The sequence below is a fragment of the Myotis yumanensis genome, unplaced genomic scaffold, assembly GCF_028538775.1.
Source record: "Myotis yumanensis isolate MYYU_CA2020_CCGP unplaced genomic scaffold, mMyoYum1.0.hap1 SCAF_3, whole genome shotgun sequence".
Lineage (NCBI taxonomy): Eukaryota > Metazoa > Chordata > Mammalia > Chiroptera > Vespertilionidae > Myotis > Myotis yumanensis.
In genome coordinates this window covers 206037100-206054897 of record NW_027223754.1, presented here as the reverse complement: position 1 = coordinate 206054897, position 17798 = coordinate 206037100, and the positions used below count along the sequence as shown (strand labels likewise).

Sequence of the window (17798 nt, the reverse complement as noted above, 5' to 3'; positions counted from 1 at the left end):
AGATCTCCCACTGGGCCAACTTCCCCATGGTTCTGAGTGGCGGTTGTTTACTTCATAGTTGATAGTTTCAATGATGCTGTGAGAGAGCAGCACACACAGGTCCGCTCCCTACGCCGCCATCTTGGTTCTCCAAAATTCTTTACATTTGTAAAATTCTTTTCTATTTGACTTATACTCAAAGCTCTGTGATTATGTAACATGGATCTTATTGGGCCCATTTTACGGAAAAGCAAACTGCCTTGGTTAATCGCCTGTCCTTCATGATTACAGGGATGAGGCAGATGCACTCTATGCAGACTTGAGCCAACTGAAAAGACTCATGGCCGTGGAGGGCAAAGACATGCCCTCAGCAGACCAGCTGCATGGGGAGAGCTTTATGAAGGAGTTTTCTCAGGTGAAACAGGACCTTGAGGAACGCATACGAAAGCTCTACGTACTTGCTGATGAGGTGGACAAGGTACACAAGGACTGCACCATCTCCAAAGTGGCAGCCTCTTCCACTGGCGTTGTGTCTGGCATTCTCACCATCATTGGCCTGTCTCTGGCACCTGTGACAGCAGGAGCTAGTCTGGTACTTTTGGCAACTGCGGCAGGACTGGGGGCAGCAGCTGCTGTGACTGGTGTGACCACTGGCATTGTGGAGTATTCAAAGGATGCGTCAGCTAAAGCCGAAGCCAGCTGCCTCTTGTCAATGGGCAGCGACACAGAGAAAGTGGTCATGGAGGTTGTAAATCACAGCACACCCAAAATTGACTCCTTAGCAAAGAAGTGCTCCCAATCCCTGCAAGACATTATGAAGAATGCCAATGCCTTCAAGGTGGCCAAATCCAATCCCAGGTTAACAGCCGAGGCCAAGAACTTCGTGCACACTGGGCAGATCTCGGACAAAAGCAACACGGAGCTGCAGAAAGCTTTTGGAGGCACTGCTCTGGCAAAGACCAAGGAAGCCAGGGTCGATGATTTTGCCACTGCAGGTATATTCCTTCTGGAGTCTGTGTTCAGCCTTGTGAAGGAGGCAAAGCGCTTGCATAAGGGGTCAAAGGCACAGTCGGCTGAACAGTTGAGGCTGCAGGCCCAGGAGCTGGAGAGGAGGCTGGAAGTACTCACCCGTATTCACAAAAGTCTACAGGAGGCAGAGCTGGAGCAGCGCAACAAGCAGTTCCGCATGGAGATGGAGGACCTCATGAGCTCCAAGGATGATGTGTGCAAGAGTGTGAGTACCGGGAGGGGCCCCGTGGTGCAGCACAGAGGATTAGTGAGGGAGTGGACACTGAGGCAGGGCCCTCGGGGACCTCTTATCCCTCTGCTTCTTACTCGGGTTCCCTCGGTGGCAGGTGCACGAGCTGGAGAAGTCTAAGCGGGCTCTGGAGCAGCAGCTGGGGGAGATGAATACCCAGCTCAAGGAGCGGGAGGATGAGCTTCAGGCTACCGAGGATGCCAAGCTGCGGCGGGAGGGGAACCTGCAGGCCATGAAGGCTCAGTTCGAGCGGGACCTGCAGGGCCAGGATGAGCAGAGCGAGGAGAAGAAGCAGCAGCTGGTCAGACAGGGGTGTGTGGCCCTCCTCCTCCAGGGTCAGGGCCCTCTCGGCCTCTGGGCAGAGGTTGGCATGGAATCCCCCACCCCTCCAATTTCCACAGGCATCCCCTCTCCTTCCTCTACCTGAATGGTGGAAGGCTCCCTGGCCATGTCTTCCAGTCCTCTGTCCTGGGGAAGTGGGGGAATCAGTGACCATATCAGGATTTTTTCTGTCAGTAATTCTCTGGCTCCTGAGCCTCATGGATCCACAGAGCTAGGCCAAACCCATCGGGGCTCAGAGCTGGCATCGGGTCTGTGTGTGGGTCCGGCCTCCAGAGCTGTCGGCATCTCCCCCAGGTTCGGGAGATGGAGGCAGAGCTGGAAGACGAGAGGAAGCAGCGCTCACTGGCAGTGGCTGCTCAGAAGAAGCTGGAGCTGGACCTGAAGGACCTGGAGGGCCGTCTGGACTCGGCCAACAAGAACCGCGACGAAGACATCAAACAGCTGTGGAAGCTGCAGGTGAGGTCAGACCCAACCACAGCAGATCTGGCCGCACTCGGAGGTGCTGGGATCAGCGTGGGGCTGGGATGCTAGTGGGGAGGCCCGTGAACACGGATGTGCCACCTTCCCCTATCCCAGGAAGGTCTTGGTGCCCTTAGCCCCTCTCACAGACGGGGACTCAGGCCCAGCGGTTGAGTGGGAATGAACGGTCTGAAAGCTACTTGACCACGATCTGTAGGATTAAAACAGACCGCAGGCGAAGAAGAAAGGAAGTGTGCTCCTGCGTGTGGTCGGGATAACCTGGCAGAGTAGCAGGTGGGGGGGGGGTGGGGGGGGGTGGGGGGGGCAGGGAGGGGGGATGGGGCCAGAGCACAGGATTCAAGCCAACAGGCAGTTGTAGGAAGTGAAACACGAGCCACGTGGGTCCCATGGACACGGTGACTGACGCTGCCCAGGGTATGCTTCGTAGATCCTGACGGTCAACAAGTGTAAAAAGCTATCGGGCAGCGATTGTCAATCCTGTTCTCTGGGCAACGTAAGCTAATTACTAACTTTCTGCAGCGCACCATAAGATATATTAATTTTTGCTGATCTGGCCAAAAAAGGTATAATCTTGATTCATTCACATGACACAGCTATTGGCTGTTGTCATTTTTTCATTTGAGGGAAAAGAGGTCAGTGCCCCTGTCTAAATAGTCACGTATGGCATGTTTTAAAAATTCATGTGGCACAGGTTGAATGTTGCTGGTGTCAGGTAAAGGAACATTTTGTCTTTAGTTACTGTTTTGCCCTTTTAGTTAAGCTGGTTCCCTGAGGTGTCAAGAAAAAGCCAGTCACAAGCCCCTGTTGGCAGTTGTCTCTGGGATGGGGTAGAAGGTGGGAGGTGAGGTGGGGTGGACATGGGTGGCCACTGGGGTCAGGGTGCTGGTACCAAGCGTCTCCTCCCCCCCCAGGCCCAGATGAAGGACTACATGCGTGAGCTGGATAACACTCGGGCCTCCCGTGAGGAGATCCTGGCGCAGGCCAAGGAGAACGAGAAGAAGCTGAAGAGCATGGAGGCCCAGATGATTCAGCTGCAGGAGCTGGTCCGGGACCAAGGGGGCACTCGGGGTCCCTGCCCTCTGGCCAGCAGGCAGCAGCACAGGGCCTCCACGGGGCCAGCTTTGGGCAGAGCTAGAGACAGGCTAGGGGAACTCCAGGAAGTAGTTGGGGGTGGTTCTTTTATTTTGCTTTTGCTTTTCTGTTTAATTGTTTTTTTAAGTGTATATTTCTTTTAATTGATTTCAGAGAGGAAGGGAGAGGGAAAGAGATAGAAGCATCAGTGATGGGAGAGAATCATTAATCTGCTGCCTCCTGCATACCTCTACTGGGAATTGAGCCACAACTGGGCATGTGCTCTGACCGGGAATTGAACCATGACCCCCTGGTTCATAGATCAATGCTGAACCACTGATCCACACTGGCCCACCTAGATGCTATTATTTTTAAAGCCTGCGGAAGAAGGGAGAGGGTGGTGCACCCGGAAGTTGCTTTGGAGATGTCTGATGATGCAGTTTTCACAGCCCCATCTGCACCCCTTCCAGCCACTCCCCACCCCTCCTGTGCTGGGAACTGATGAACTTGAGGCTCCCTCCTCTCCTCCTTTGTTCTGGGCAGAGTGCCTTTCCACTTACAATCGTTAATCGAGATAAATTACTCCATTTCCTGTTTTAAACTGACATCCAAAATCTGGTAACTCTGAGAATGTGCCCAGTTCGCTTACACATTGTACGTTCCTTGAAATTAAACACAGTGCATTCATCTTGACTTTAACACAAAAATACTAACATTATGGGTTTGAGTTTCATCATCTTTATTCTCAGTCCTGACCCTACTTTGACATTTGTCCCTCACTCAGGACCCAATTTTGCCACCTGAGGAAAGACAAGGAGGCTGTCCCCTGGATGATGCCGGCAGCCTGGCAACAAAGGCTGAGACCAGTGGCCACTTCCCGTGAGGTTGGCAGGTGCTGTTGGCATGGAGTGCAGTGCCCTGTGCTCTGCAGCCCAAGGTGCCCATCAGTGAGCCACTGTGATGATGGCACCAGCCCCCTGGGTTACATGTTCCTGCCCACTCCCACTGCCCTATAAACAGGAGGACAGGGAGACGGGGTCCCTGTTCTGGACACTAAACTCTTCATGTCCAGCGTGTCTGAGCCAAGCTCCCCACCCCACGTGTTGGAGAGACTGGGCCGGGCCGGGTGAGGGTGCTGGCTGAGCGCCTCCAGCTGGTGACTCCTCCAGCCTCCACCAGGCGATGCTGGTGGCACATGCCAGACCCCTTTCCCTGTGATTTTGAAGCTCCTTTTCCCCTGAGTGGAGATTTTCTCACAGTGGGCTGAGATGGCTTATTGACCAAAGAATTTGTCCAAGACCCCGCCTCCGAGCTGTCGTCATCCCAGGTGACCTTTCTTGTGATGTCGGGGGTCCAGCTGAGCCCGACTTAATAGTCACTGGGTCTTTTGGGTTCCTAAGTGGGGTGATCTCAGCTCATGCCAACAGGCGCCCATCTCACCTCATGTGGCTTTGTAGCCCCCACCCCGGCTGTTCCACCAGGAGAACCTGTTCACTGAGGCCACGGACGTCTACTGGGCTCCTTTCTGCGTTCTTATCAGAGGGCCCTTTGGACAACGGGACTCCGCTCCTGTGGGTCTGGCGTGATTCTGGGCCTCGCAGCGGGTGTGGGGTGTCCAGCGGCAGTCAGGCCAGTGAAAGGGGAGGAACCAGGAGGAAGGCAGGTTACAGGAAAAACAAGACAAAAAATAACTGTAAACAGGGCCAGAGGCCAACTGTGACACTTGCTCTCAGTCTTGGCCCGTCCCCTGAGTTGCCTGGTGCAAGGCCCGCCTCTCCCTTCACCTTGGCTTCCTCTTCTCTGAAACCAGCCCTTTGCTGGGGGGTCATGTCAGGCTCTGCTGTGTGGTCCTCATGCAGTACCATCATCACTCTGCCACCCCTCTCTGAAAAGTGGGGGAGGTGGCCATGGCGCCCCATGGACATTGGTCCGGGATGAGCAGGCCTCATGGAGGGGCCATGCTGGCCTCTGGGACCCATGCCCAGCCCCGCCTGGGAGGGTCGGGAGGGGGCAAAGCTGAAAAGCCCATGAGCTGCACCACTTATAGCAGCGATTCTCAATCAGTGGGTCGCGACCCCTTTGGCGGTCGAACGACCCTTTCACAGGGGTCGCCTAAGACCATCCTGCATATCAGATATTTACATTACGATTCATAACAGTAGCAACATAACAGTTATGAAGTAGCAACAAAAATAATTTTATGGTTGGGTCACAACATGAGGAACTGTATTTAAAGGGCCAGAAGGTTGAGAACCACTGACTTATAGGCAGAACCATTTCCCTCCTGTTTCTTGATCTGTAAAATCCAGGTGGTGATTCCTGGAGCCGGTGTGAGAATCAAATAGGAAAGGCCTGGAATGTGCCCGCACGGTGCCTGGCACGCACTCAGCCCTGCGTCCCTTCTGTTTTCAGACGTTTCTGTGTGACGGCGACACTGGGCTTCCTATAGAGAGATCTGCTGTCAAGAGGAAAGGGGCCCGGAGAGGGAACAGCCGGCTTCTCTCTGCCGACGGCCACAACCTTGTGCTCCCACAGACGGCCATGGCCACCAGGGAGGGCCTCCTCGGACAGGTCGCTGTGGTTCCGAGGCACTGACCCTGCCACCAGCGACAGGTTCTGAGGGGCCTGATCTAAAGGGTCAGGGGAGACGCGGACACAGTGGCCTTGGGCCTCCCCCAGGGGCCAGGGGAGCAGAGCCTGCAGGGGACAGTGGCCTCTGGGAGGGGACGATGCTGGAGGGCTTCTCAGAGGAGGTGATCCCAGAGCTGGTCTTTGAAGGGTGAGCATGTTGTTCCAGGTGGAGAAGAAGGTGCTCCTGGCAGAAGGACCTACAAAAGCAAATGTCTGGAAACAGCCTGGGCAGGGCCTTCAGTAGGAGCAGGGACCAAGGCAATGCAAGGAGGCAGTGAGCATCTGCTGTGCTCAGGGATGTGCTCATTGCTGGGGACAGAAAGGTGAAGAAGTAGGGCATTTGGGGCCGTGTGGGGGAGGAGGAGAGAGGAGGGTTCCGGGGACAAGCCTGTTGGGTGGAGGGAGAAATTTATCCGGGATCCCACTCTCTTTCTGTGGCAGGTGTTCCTTCTAGAAACCTGAGGCAGACAGTCTGGGCTGAGCGGAGAAGGACCTGGGAGGTCAGACCTGGGGTAGGGCGTCAGCAGGCAGGGCGGGGCTTACCTGGCGCAGTGCAGGTTGGGTAATGTGATTGACCCTGAGCTTCTCAGAACCTGGGCATTTGCTTTCGGTTTTGCTTTCCAGGTACCTTGGACCCAAAAGGTGTTTGTGCAGACACAGCTGCGGAGTGGATGTGCACCGCTAAGAACAAGTGGGTCTTGTCTTTAAATCTTCCAGAGGGAGATTCTAGGTAAGTTGGGAGGGTAAGAGCCCCTCCCCCATCTTCTCATCCTCACACTTTCTAAGACAAGGAGCTTGTCACTATTGTATAGATGAGGGAAACCGAAGCCTGAGGAGGGTGTAAATGGGCCCAAGGGCACATGTAGCAGTGACAGAGCCCGGATTGGAACCAGTTTTGTCTGACCTTCCTCCCCACCCCAGTGCCCCTAACAGTGGAGAGGAAGGGGGACACTGCTTAGGTGGGTTCACATCCTCCCTCCAGCTCAGCTAGGCCTGGACTCCCTGACACAGGAGCCAGTGACCCCAAAGGAAGAGGGGTGCCGGGGGAAGCAGAAAAGGTGGGGGACGGTAGGTGAGTAAGAGCCCCTGTTCCTTGCGGCCTGGCTGCCCTGAGGCTGATGGGACAAAGGATTTCCTTTGAGATTTCAAATCATGACCTTGTTTCACACACCCTTTCAGCTCAGTGCCGGGCCTTGTGGGAAACTGAGGCCCTGAGAGGGGAATGACTGGCCCCGGGTGCCACACTGAGACCCTGCGCAGGAGGTGGGCGGGCTCTGCCTTCCTGCTCTTGGCCGGCCTCGCTCATAACCGTGGGGGGATGGGCGACGTAGGAGGTGGTCCTGTGTGTCTGAGCTGGAGGAGACTGAGCCCAGATCCCTGTGTCTGTACAGCAGAGACACACCTGGGAGCTGTTGCCTTATTCACACCACATCCCTCCTTAGCCTCCAGCATCAGGAGGTGTGGGCTCTACTCTGCCCCCAGGAGCTGCCTGACGCTGCCAAGCCCCTTCCCTGAGAATGATTTGTTCCTGTGTCTCCCCATGTTTAAGAATCTGGGTTCAGTCTCTCCATGTTGATCCGTAGGCTCCTGTGTGGTGTGGACAGTGAGTCACCTGTGGTCTCTGTACCTACTGCACACAGTGCCCCGGCCTCTCACAGTTTCTGCCTTGGCTGATGGTCGCCTTTGCCGTCTTTAATTGTTAAGAAGTCAAATCAGTCAAAGTTTTCCTTTATGGCTTCTGGGATTTGCGTCTTGATTAGCTATGTTTCTGCAACTCAACATGAGTTTTAACATTTCTTTCCCCACGTTTATAGTTCTCCTTTGGGTTTTACATTTAGATTCCTTTAGGATTGATTGATTTTTGAGGAAGCTTTTGTGTTTGTTTGTTTGTCTGTTTGATTGTTTGATTAGTCCTCAACAGAGGATATTTTTTCCCATTGATTTTTAGAGTGGAAGGGAGGGAGGAAGAAGGAGAGGGAGATCAATGGTTCTCTCCCACATGTGCCCTGACCTGGTTCGGGGATGAACCCTGCAACCCAGATTCATGCCCTTGACTGAGAATCAAACCCTTCACCCTTCAGTGCACAGACCTGCGCCACACGGTCAGGGCTGTGGAAGCTTTTTGTTTCTTCTTCCTTCTCTTCTTCATCTGCATCTGTGTCTTCTTCCTAATGCAGGACAGATGTAATGGTACCTACAGCCTTCAAGGAGCCTCTGGTGCAGGAAGCAAAGAGCCTGGCAGCAGGTAGTGAGCAGGAGTGGGTGGGGCAGGACAGAGCTGGGCCTGAGCCCCACACCTGGGTGCCCCGCCTGGGGGAAGGCCAGCTTTGGGATGTCCTGCTCAAGGTCAGGCATCAGAATCAGATTTTCAAGTTCCTCTCTTCCTCTTTCTCCTCATATAAAAATGTGATGGCTGCAGGAAGGAGACAGGGGGATATAAATGGGACTCTCAGAAAGCTGATAGAACTGCCAGAAGTACATGAAGTCAGTGGGGAAATTTGTGTGAAATCTGAGTCATAGTTTTTTCATCAAAATCAACAAGAAAACCAAATGGAGTGAAACTGGGCTTTGCTGTGTGGTTGAGTGGCTGGTTGTTCTGTTTCCCCGCCATGGGACACACCAAGGCTTGAGCCATCAGTGCCATGAGCGCAGGCGGACAATAGACCTGGCCCTGTGTTTACAGATACAAATGGTACACAGTTCAGTGGTTATTAGAAGAATGTGAGCCATTATTTGTAAAGTCTTAGAGCATCCCGGGCAGAGCAAAGACACGCAGGTGAGCCACCTTAGTATCAGCTATTAATATACCGGCAAGTCCCTTGGCTCTCTGTGTCAGGCAGGACTCAGGAGGGGTAGCTGATAAATGCTGTTTCGCTTCTTAAAATAACGCCTACAGACAATCAGCATTTCCTTTCTTCCCTGGGCTCCAAAGCAAGATAGTTCAGACAGAACTGAGAGAATCCTCTCCATGGAAAGGTCTGTTTCCATCATAATTGTTCATAGAACAGAAATGATCCAGAGTGTTTTCATTTTTATTGATTTGCCATCGACAGAGACAGAGAAATATTGAGTGTTCCACGTAAGTATGCATTCATTGATTGATTCTTGCATGTGCCATTCCTATGTGCATTGTATTATGGAACCCACACACTTGGCATCCTGGATCAATGCTTTAACTAACAGAACTACCCAGCCAAGGCCAGAGTGTATTCTCACAATGACGGCCATAGACATGACTGCCTTCCCTTTACCTGCCCGTCCCATTTTGGGAAAATTTGGCCTCAACACAGAGCCCAGGATTACAGTATGGCCCCATCCCAATGGTCACCACCACAAGGTGCACACTGACACTTCCTAGGAAAGAGCCCTCCTAGCGCTGTGAGACCACACTAAACAACCAAAAGGTTGGTCATCCGTGCATCCTTCAAATTGACTTGTGATCAAAAAGGGGACCGTGGATGAAAAATGGGTTCTATGTAAAGTAACCTCACAGGATGATGCAATCACAAATTCCTAGCTGGCAGGTCATGGCGGGGGTCACCTCCCAGGCATATACTTCTTAGTTAAAGGTTTGTTTTCCTTAAGCAAGACCTGTCCATTGTTTCTGTGCATCTAGGTGAACACATTTTGAAATAACCACTCTCAAGAGAGAACAATCTGGCCTGACTGGTGTGACTCATGGGTTGAATGTTGGCCCATGAATGAAAAGGTCACCAGTTCAATTCCTAAACAAGGCACATGCTCGGGTTGTGGGCTCATAACCCAGCAGAGGGCATGTAGGGGGCAGCCACTGGATGCTTCTCTCTCATCAATGTTTCTATCTCTCTCTTCCATTCCCTTCCTCTCTGTAAAGTCAATAAAAACATTTCTGGTTGTTGTTTTTTAAAGAAGAGTCCACACTCTTGTTGACTGTCCTGTAATCCAATCCCCACCTGCTTTCTCCCAACTTCATGTAACCTTCCTTACATCCCCTCCTTCATTTCAGATGCAGAGAAGAAGCTGAGTGACTGTTATTCTCCAGAGCATTTTAGATCTCATGCAGTTTGGCTCAAATAAACTTTTCCAAAAATCCTTTTAAAAAATTACAGCCTTAAAAAGGAAGGGCATTCTGGCCCATGTTCCAACAGGCATGACCCTTGGGGATACTATGCTGAGTGAAATAAAGCCGTCTCAGGACAGTAAACATTGTGTGATTCCACTTAAATGAAGCACTCAAATCCATAGAGATGGGAAGTAGAGAGGCAGTTTCCAGGGGCTGGGAGTTGGGATGGGGAGTTATTGTTTAGTTGGCACTGAGTTCTGTTTTATAAGATGAAGAGAGCTCTGGAGGCTGGTTGTACAACAGTATCAATATAATTTAACACCATTGAACTGTACCCTTTAAAATGGTTAAGGTGGTAAATTATATGTTGTGCATTTTTTAGCATAATAAAAGAATTTTTAAAAGAATGATGTGTGTGTATGTTTAAAAAGTACTATGAACTGGAAGATGGAAAAGATGGACACCTCATATCCTGTGAGCATTAATGTAAATTGGTGCAATTTGTTTGCATTAGAGTGTGGCTCTAGGCATAAAGGAATTTTATATGGTGATTCCCTCTGTCCCAGTCATTCTATTTATTAAATATCTTAAGGGAGGCAATCTCAAATGCAGACAAAGTTTTATGCCTGAAGGATGTTTTTGCACTATTTTCATAAAGAACTAGAAACAAGCTAAGGTCCACTGATGGGTGTGGGCAGCAGAGAGACCGGGCAGCATCAGGAAGGCTGGCAGCCCACAGCAGATCTGCAGGGATGGGGCCAGGGCCGCAAGACCCCAGGGCCTTAGGGGATGAGGATGTTATAAGCAAGAAGGGTGCAGACTTGGGAGCTACAGCCCCAGGAATTTATCAACACAAGAGACTTGGCATAGGGTGCAAGACATCGTTTGGGAATGAGAAGAGTCATTTACAAGTAACACAGACGCATTAATAAACGTTTTTGTATATAAAAGAGAGTAGAACATAGTCCTCACAAACACGGGATTGGGATCAGGAAGACTTGGGCTGGAGTCCTAGCTCTAGCCCTACTGTGAGACTGGGAATAACCCCAGTTTAGGTGAAAACCTAGACTTTGTCATGGTTTCCTCCACGTTCCAATGGGAGCCACCATGGCGCCCACCACGTGGAATGTGTGAGAGTATTTGGTGAGGGAACTCGTAAGGAGCCTGTGGTAGACACACCATCAATATTAGCTGAGTGATTAGTCAACACAAATGTCCCCAACCTCAAGTCATTTCCAAAACATTCCTTCCATCTTTTGTGTCTGGTGTTACTGCTTCTTTGGTTTTATGACTCCTCAGCTGTCTGTTTCTTTGTCTGATGGTCTTCTCCTTGTGTCCCCACAGGACACCAGGACTGTCACTTGGCTTGGAGTGGGCTGGAGTGAGGCGAGTACCTTCTCTTAACTAGCAGCTGGCAGAGCCCAGCACACAGGGAAACACAGTGCATTGAGTCAATCTGGCACTTGCTTCCTTCCCTGAAAGAAACACCAGAGACAGAGCCCCTCGCTGCTCCCTGTTGCTCAGCTGGCTCACCTTCGACCCCACTATTTGTTTTCTCTTCCCCAAGGGTGAAGCAACACCTCCTTCCAGCTGGACACAGACTGGTGAGCTGAACGGGAAACTCTGAGATCCCACTGCTGACACCATGACCTCAGAAGCTGACGGGATCTGCCCAGGTAGTCAGCCTCCTCCTCTCCAGCTGGTTCCTGCTCATGATCTAGAATTGAGGGAGGTGCCTCCAAGCTGGATTAAGCTATACAGGAATCAAGAACCTCCAAGGGGATTGATGAGTGTCCCTGAGCCCCCAAGAGGGGCCAAGGGGAGTCCCCTCAACCAGGAGTCTGTGGGAGGGCCTCCTTCCTGGCTCTCTCCTCAGGCTGCTCACTGCCTCCCATCCTCTGCAACTCATGCAATGTCTCCAGTGAGGCCAGGACAGCCCACGGGAGGTGGGAATTTCTTGTCCCCTGTACCTGGAGCCTGCTAGTTCCTGGTGGAAACCTTCCCCTCCAGAGAACTGCCACCTCCCACAGCTGTGCTGGGTCCCTGACCTGTGCCCCAATTATAAACACCTGCGCACCAGGTGTGACTATCTCAGTGACTCCCTGCAGAGGCCTGCTTTGTTATTCACCACACCCACACCCACCACATTCAAGAAATACACCCATTTAGTGCTCTGGGTTCCCTCCATCTAAGCCCTGGTTTCCTTTTTCCCTCAGTGTGTGAAGCAAAAAAGGAAAAAACAACCCTCCCCCCACCAAAATCCACACTGCATTTTCTAGGCAACCAAAGCACCCCCCCAGAAGATAAACTTGTTCCTGTTGCAGCATAAGGGAGGAAAGGACAGATCAGTAGGCTCCATCTACTGAGCAGTCTCTCAGGTCCCAGAGGGAGGCTGGAGCTGGTGGATTCCTGAGGATAAACAAGATGACCTCTTGTTTAAGGAGTGGGTGAGGGTGGGGTCAGAAGTGTCCACAGGGAGCTGTGGCCCCTGAGACCAGCCTGGAGGAGGGAGAGCTGATACTGATTGATCACAGGATTGGAGCTGAGACTCCCACCCCCACCCACCTGAAGACACCCCTCCACTGCCCACCTTGGAGCACCTGTGAGAAGCAGGAAGAATCCTCTTTGCCTGGTAGTTTTACTCCACCAGTAGCGTGTGATCTGAAACATTATTTTCAAATTTTAAAAAAAATCCCATAGGTGAACTCTAGGGTAGAACACAGAAATCACATGAGTTTTTGAACTACAAGGAGGCTTCAAACTAATGTACAGAAATGTCTGACGGGTGACCTTGGATGCCCCCTGTGAGCTTTCTGCTTCTTGGCTTGGGTCTTCTTTTCCAGTCTCAGTTTCACTTTCTTTTCTGTGAAATAAGAATAATATGTCTTGTGTGTATATGGCAGGAAACACATTTCCATCCTGTCTCTGCACACACAAAACATACACCAACCCCCAGTCCCTCATCTGAACTTCCAGGGTCTCCAAATCCCTGAGAATCACACAATTTTTAAAAGATTTATAAAAGTTATTGATTTATACAGAGAGAAAGAGAGAGAAATAGAAAGAAGTGGGGGAGGGAGAGATATGGTGTCTCTGCCCCTTCTCATAAGGACACCATTCATATTGGATTAGGTCTTACACTTATGACCTCATTTGACCTTAATTATAAAATACAGTCCTATGGGGCCTGGCCATTGTGGCTCAGTGATTGAGTGTTGACCCATGAACCAAGAGGTCACTGGTTCGATTCCCAGTCAGGGCACATGCCTCGCTTTCGAGCTCGACCTTCAGTAGTGGGCATGCAGGAGGCAACTGATTGATTCTTCTTTCATATAAATGTTTCCATCTCTATACTTATCCCTTCCTCTCTCTCTAAAAATCTATAAAAGCATGTTAAAAAATAAATAAGCACCAGCTGCTTTGGCTCAGTAGATAGAGTGTCGGCCTGCGGACTGAAGGGTCCCAGGTTCGATTCCGGACAAGGGCACATGCCCGGGTTGCGGGCTTGAACCCCAGTGTGGGGTCAGCCAATCAGGATTCCCTCTCATCGTTGTTTCTATCTCTCTCTCTCCCTCTCCCTTCCTCTCTGAAATCAATAAAAATATATTTTAAAAAATAAATGAATAAGTACAGTCACATGGGGTGTCAGGCCTGCAATATATAAATTTGGGGGGGCAGGTCAGTCCATAACACCAGCTGAGTCACCAAAAGTTCCCAAGATCTTTTTAAAAACTCCCCCACGTGATAGCTGCTCAGAAAGATGAACATTTAATCACCTTGTTTATACTCAATTCCATTAGATTTCTTCTAACCTTATTATTTTTTCTTTCCATCTAGAGGGCAAAGACTTTGTTGATGTGGTTGAGTATTTAATGGACCCAAGGAACAAAGAGAAACTTCAACGCCTGCTGAGTGATGAAGCCTGGAAAAGATTTGTGACTGGGGCCAAGTTGTCCAGGTAACTTCCCGGGGATGCCTGTATTGTCACACCATCTCCCCTGCATCTAGATTCCTCTGGCAGGCACACTCCTCCAGGCAGGGTTCTGAGCATGGGGTTGAAGAAGTTCCTTTTCAACAGTCCATGAGGAACATTTCCTTCATATCATTCCTTGCAGAGAAGGGGCTCGGGTTGAGAAGAGATGAGACCTGCAGGGGCAGGGTTAGGTGACCTTGGGCTCCTTACTTAATCACTCTCTGTCTTATTCATCTGTTCTATTTCATTGTGAGGAAAATAAGACAATACATGTGAACTGTTTAGCCTAATGACTGACACATAGTAGGTGGACACTTGACAAGAACTTTTAAAAAGATGCCTGGAATAGACAGGGCCCAAGGGTCTTCTTGTTGCACGTGAGAGCCACACAGGACTTCCTGTGGGACAAGCCAGGAAAATCCTGGTACAGTGTGTGTCCCTGGGGATTGAGGCTAGAGAGCCTGCTCTCCCTAAGGAAGGGATTGTACAGACTCTGCAGGGTCCTGATGGCCTGGAAGGCGGAGAGCTGGAGTGAAGCGGCACCGTGTTGGGTTGAATCCTGACTGTATCTCTGCCCGGCTCTGGGGCTCTGGGCTTATGTCATCTCCCTCTTCAATGGAATAGCAAGTCCATCTGATAGGACTATGGTGAAGGCCTTGGGGTGAACTGCAGGGCAAGGTTGAAGCAGCAAGTGTAGTCATCCTGTCTGGAGGCCCAGAGAGGCCTGGAGCAGGGTCAGAGCCGGCATCTGGATGGAGCAAGGGTAGTTCAGGTGGGAGGATGGTAGGAAAGCTTGGCAGCGAGGCTGGACTAGAATGAGGCAGCTGAGGCATCTGGGCACAGGACTGAGGAGGCCAGGGGCCTAGTGGAGGGCTGTGTGGGGGGAGGGAGGCACTGAGGGGGGCACATTTCTTCCTTCCCTGATTTGATCCCCTCTCTGCTGGGGGTAGAGGGCCCTGGGTAATTATGTCCTCCAACCCTGTCTGGGAGCTGGAGGGCTCCTGACCTCCATTTGGGACCCTCTTCTCTTCTCCATGGAGTAACCCTGACCAGAGGTCATCTGAGAGATTCTGGGTAGACCCACACGTTCCCACCATAGAGGACAGGGCTTCCCGCACCAGCTCATCCAACCCAGGCCTTAGCGATTCATACACCTGCCTTGGTTAATCCCCTGTCTTTCATTATTACAGGGATGAGGCAGATTCACTCTATGCAGACTTGAGCGAGCTGAAAACACTCATGGCCGTGGAGGACAAAGATATGCCCTCAGCAGACCAGCTGCATCGGGAGAGCTTTATGAAGGAGTTTCCTCAGGTGAAACAGGACCTTGAGGAATGCATACAAAAACTCTACGCACTTGCGGATGAGGTGGACAAGGTGCACAGGGACTGCACCATCTCCAAAGTGGCGGCCTCTTCCGCGGGCGCTGTGTCTGGCATTCTGACCATCGCTGGCCTGGCTCTGGCACCTGTGACAGCAGGAGCTACTCTGGTCCTTTCAGCAACTGGGTTGGGACTGGGGGCAGCAGCTGCTGTGACCGGTGTGACTGCCAGCATTGTGGAAGCCTCAAAGAATGCGTCAGCAAAAGCCGAAGCCAGCCGCCTGTTGTCAACCGGCAGTGACACAGAGAAGATGGTTGAGGAGGTTCTACGTTGCAGCACACCCAAAATTGCTTCCTTAGCACCGAAGTGCTTCCAATCCCTGCAAGTCATTGTGAAGAATGCCCGTGCCTTCAAGCTGGCCAAAGCCAATCCTCGTTTAGCAGCCAAGGCCACGCGCTTCTTGCGCACGGGGACAGTCTCAGTCCGAAGTGGCAAGCAGGTGCAGAAAGCTTTTGGAGGCACTGCTCTGGCCATGAGCAAAGAAGCCAGGGTCTTTGGTGCAGCCACGGCAGGTCTATTCCTTCTCATGGATGTAATTCAGCTAGTGAAAGAGTCAGTGCACTTACATGAAGGCGCAAAGGCTCAGTCGGCAGAAGAGTTGAGGCAGCAGGCCCAGGAGCTGGAGAGGAAATTGGAAGAACTCACCCGAATTCACACAAGTCTACAGGAGGACCTGACTCCATGATCCCCAGACAGTGCAGGGAGCAGGGTGTGTGGGAGACAAAGGCGTGGACTTACCTTGTTAGAGGGGGAAAGCCGGTGAGATAAAATGGATGGAATTGTGCGTTAAGGTGTTGAGCACAGCGAAGGAGGGGTTCATGCAGATGGCTGGCGGGTCAAAGAGAAGGAAGGAACCTGGAGCCTGGAATCAGGGAAGAGAGGGGGAAAGAGAGTGGGGGTGGGGGTAGGGGGGGGACTTTATTTTGACTAAAAAGACATTGGGGTCATGAATAAAGAAAGAGAAGTGGAGGAATAAGCACCGAGAAGGCTCTGACTACCAAAAAGTTGACAATGGAAGAAGGAGAAAGAGTTTGTGTTGTTAGGATATGGGAGTTACAGTGGCTCCTGGATTGGCCCTTCCCAGGGTTCACCATCCTAGCAGGAATCCCGTCTCTCCCTGGTCTTGGTCTCTAGCCCTGCTTTCCAGTTCCAGCTCACCTTTGTCTTCCAGCAGTACATCTTAGGTAGGCAGTGACTTTTTTTTAAAATTACTATATATAGTTTAATGAAAAATAGTAATGATTGTGTAACCAAATAGCTAAAACTATAATCACAGGTGTTTTAACCATTCCCTGATAGAGCAGCATATCTATATGAATAGATCAAGTACATTGACCTTGAAACACTATGGGTGGCATAGGAGTGATCCAAGCAATCATTCAAGAGACTCAAGTATGATCACATCTACCCAAGCAAAAGAAGAGATTACAGAAATTTTTTTTGTCTGAGATAGAGATTTACATATGTTATTGGACAGACAGTAGTTAGTTATTCATACCTCATTAAGAAAATAAATTCTAAAAGATAATGAATTGTTTATTATTCATTTTCTATACCTGCATAGGCACAAGCTAAAGGAATTGAAGTTCTCACTGTTATAAATAATAACCAATTAATATATGGTAATTCATGCTTCCTCTTATTTTCTCTTTCAGTCCCTAACAAAACCTTACATTGTCAATGCAGTAAGAATGATAGAACAAATTTTCAATTAGGGAGCTCAAGGCATAAATCTAGAAACATACTATTAAATGTTTGGTGTTGGAGATACATCAGGAAACAAAGATAAAAAACCTTCATGGACCTTACAATCTCAGATTTGTGTTGAATTAGGTACAATTATGGCTTTTAGAGTTATGAATGAAGCTGCTCAAATACATATTCTATATAGTAAAGAGGTAATATGCAAACTGACTGTCACACCCTCACACAAGATGGCCACCCTCACGTGGTCACAAGATGGCCGGCAGGGGTGGGCAGTTGTGGCCTTCAGGCCAGCAGGGGAGGGCAGTTGGGGGTGACTAGGCCTGCAGGAGAGGGCAGTTGGGGGCAACCGGGCCTGCAAGAGAGGGAGGGCAGTTGGGGAGGGCAGTTGGGCGTGACTGGGCCTGCAGGAGAGGGAGGGCAGTTGGGGAGGGCAGTTGAGGGCAACCAGGCTGGCAGGAGAGGATAGTTGGGGGTAATTGGGCCAGCAGGGAAGCGGTTAGGCATTGATCAGGCTTGCAGGGGAGTGATTAGGGCATGATCGGGCTGGCAGGCAGAAGCGGTTAGGGGCAATCAGGCAGACAGGAGGGCGAGCAGTTGGGAGCCAGCAGTCCTGGATTGTGAGAGGGATGTCTGACTTCCAATTTAGGCCCGAGGGGTCCTAGATTGGAGAGGTTGCAAACTGGGCTGAGGGACAACTCCCACCCCCGGCCCCAAATGCATGAATTTCATGCACCAGGCCTCTAGTGCATAATAAAGTATGTTCTTAAAGAACTGCATTAGTAGCCAGAGGATTTGTATGTCCTTTATTTTTTTAATTTAAATTCTTTATTGTTTAAAGTATTACATAAGTCTCCTTTATCCCCCATTGACCTCTCCTGGGACACCCCCAACCCCACCCCCCGGGATTGACTTTAAAAAATTTTTTTTATTTTT

General features: G+C 50.7%; 2 protein-coding genes across 2 annotated transcripts; both read left to right on the top strand.

Annotated features, from left to right (window-relative positions):
- Nucleotides 1–319: 319 nt before the first annotated feature.
- LOC139006519 (apolipoprotein L2-like) lies at nt 320–1794 on the top strand. The gene is made up of 3 exons (XM_070408841.1): nt 320–1213; nt 1335–1538; nt 1789–1794. The coding sequence occupies exons 1-3, from the start codon at nt 320–322 to the stop codon at nt 1792–1794; spliced, it is 1104 nt and encodes a 367-aa protein (XP_070264942.1).
- Nucleotides 1795–6409: 4615 nt separating this feature from the next.
- LOC139005753 (apolipoprotein L3-like) lies at nt 6410–16036 on the top strand. Its single transcript, XM_070407962.1, has 4 exons — nt 6410–6491; nt 11371–11479; nt 13641–13761; nt 14967–16036. The coding sequence occupies exons 2-4, from the start codon at nt 11449–11451 to the stop codon at nt 15841–15843; spliced, it is 1029 nt and encodes a 342-aa protein (XP_070264063.1). The 5' UTR covers nt 6410–6491; nt 11371–11448; the 3' UTR covers nt 15844–16036.
- Nucleotides 16037–17798: the final 1762 nt, after the last annotated feature.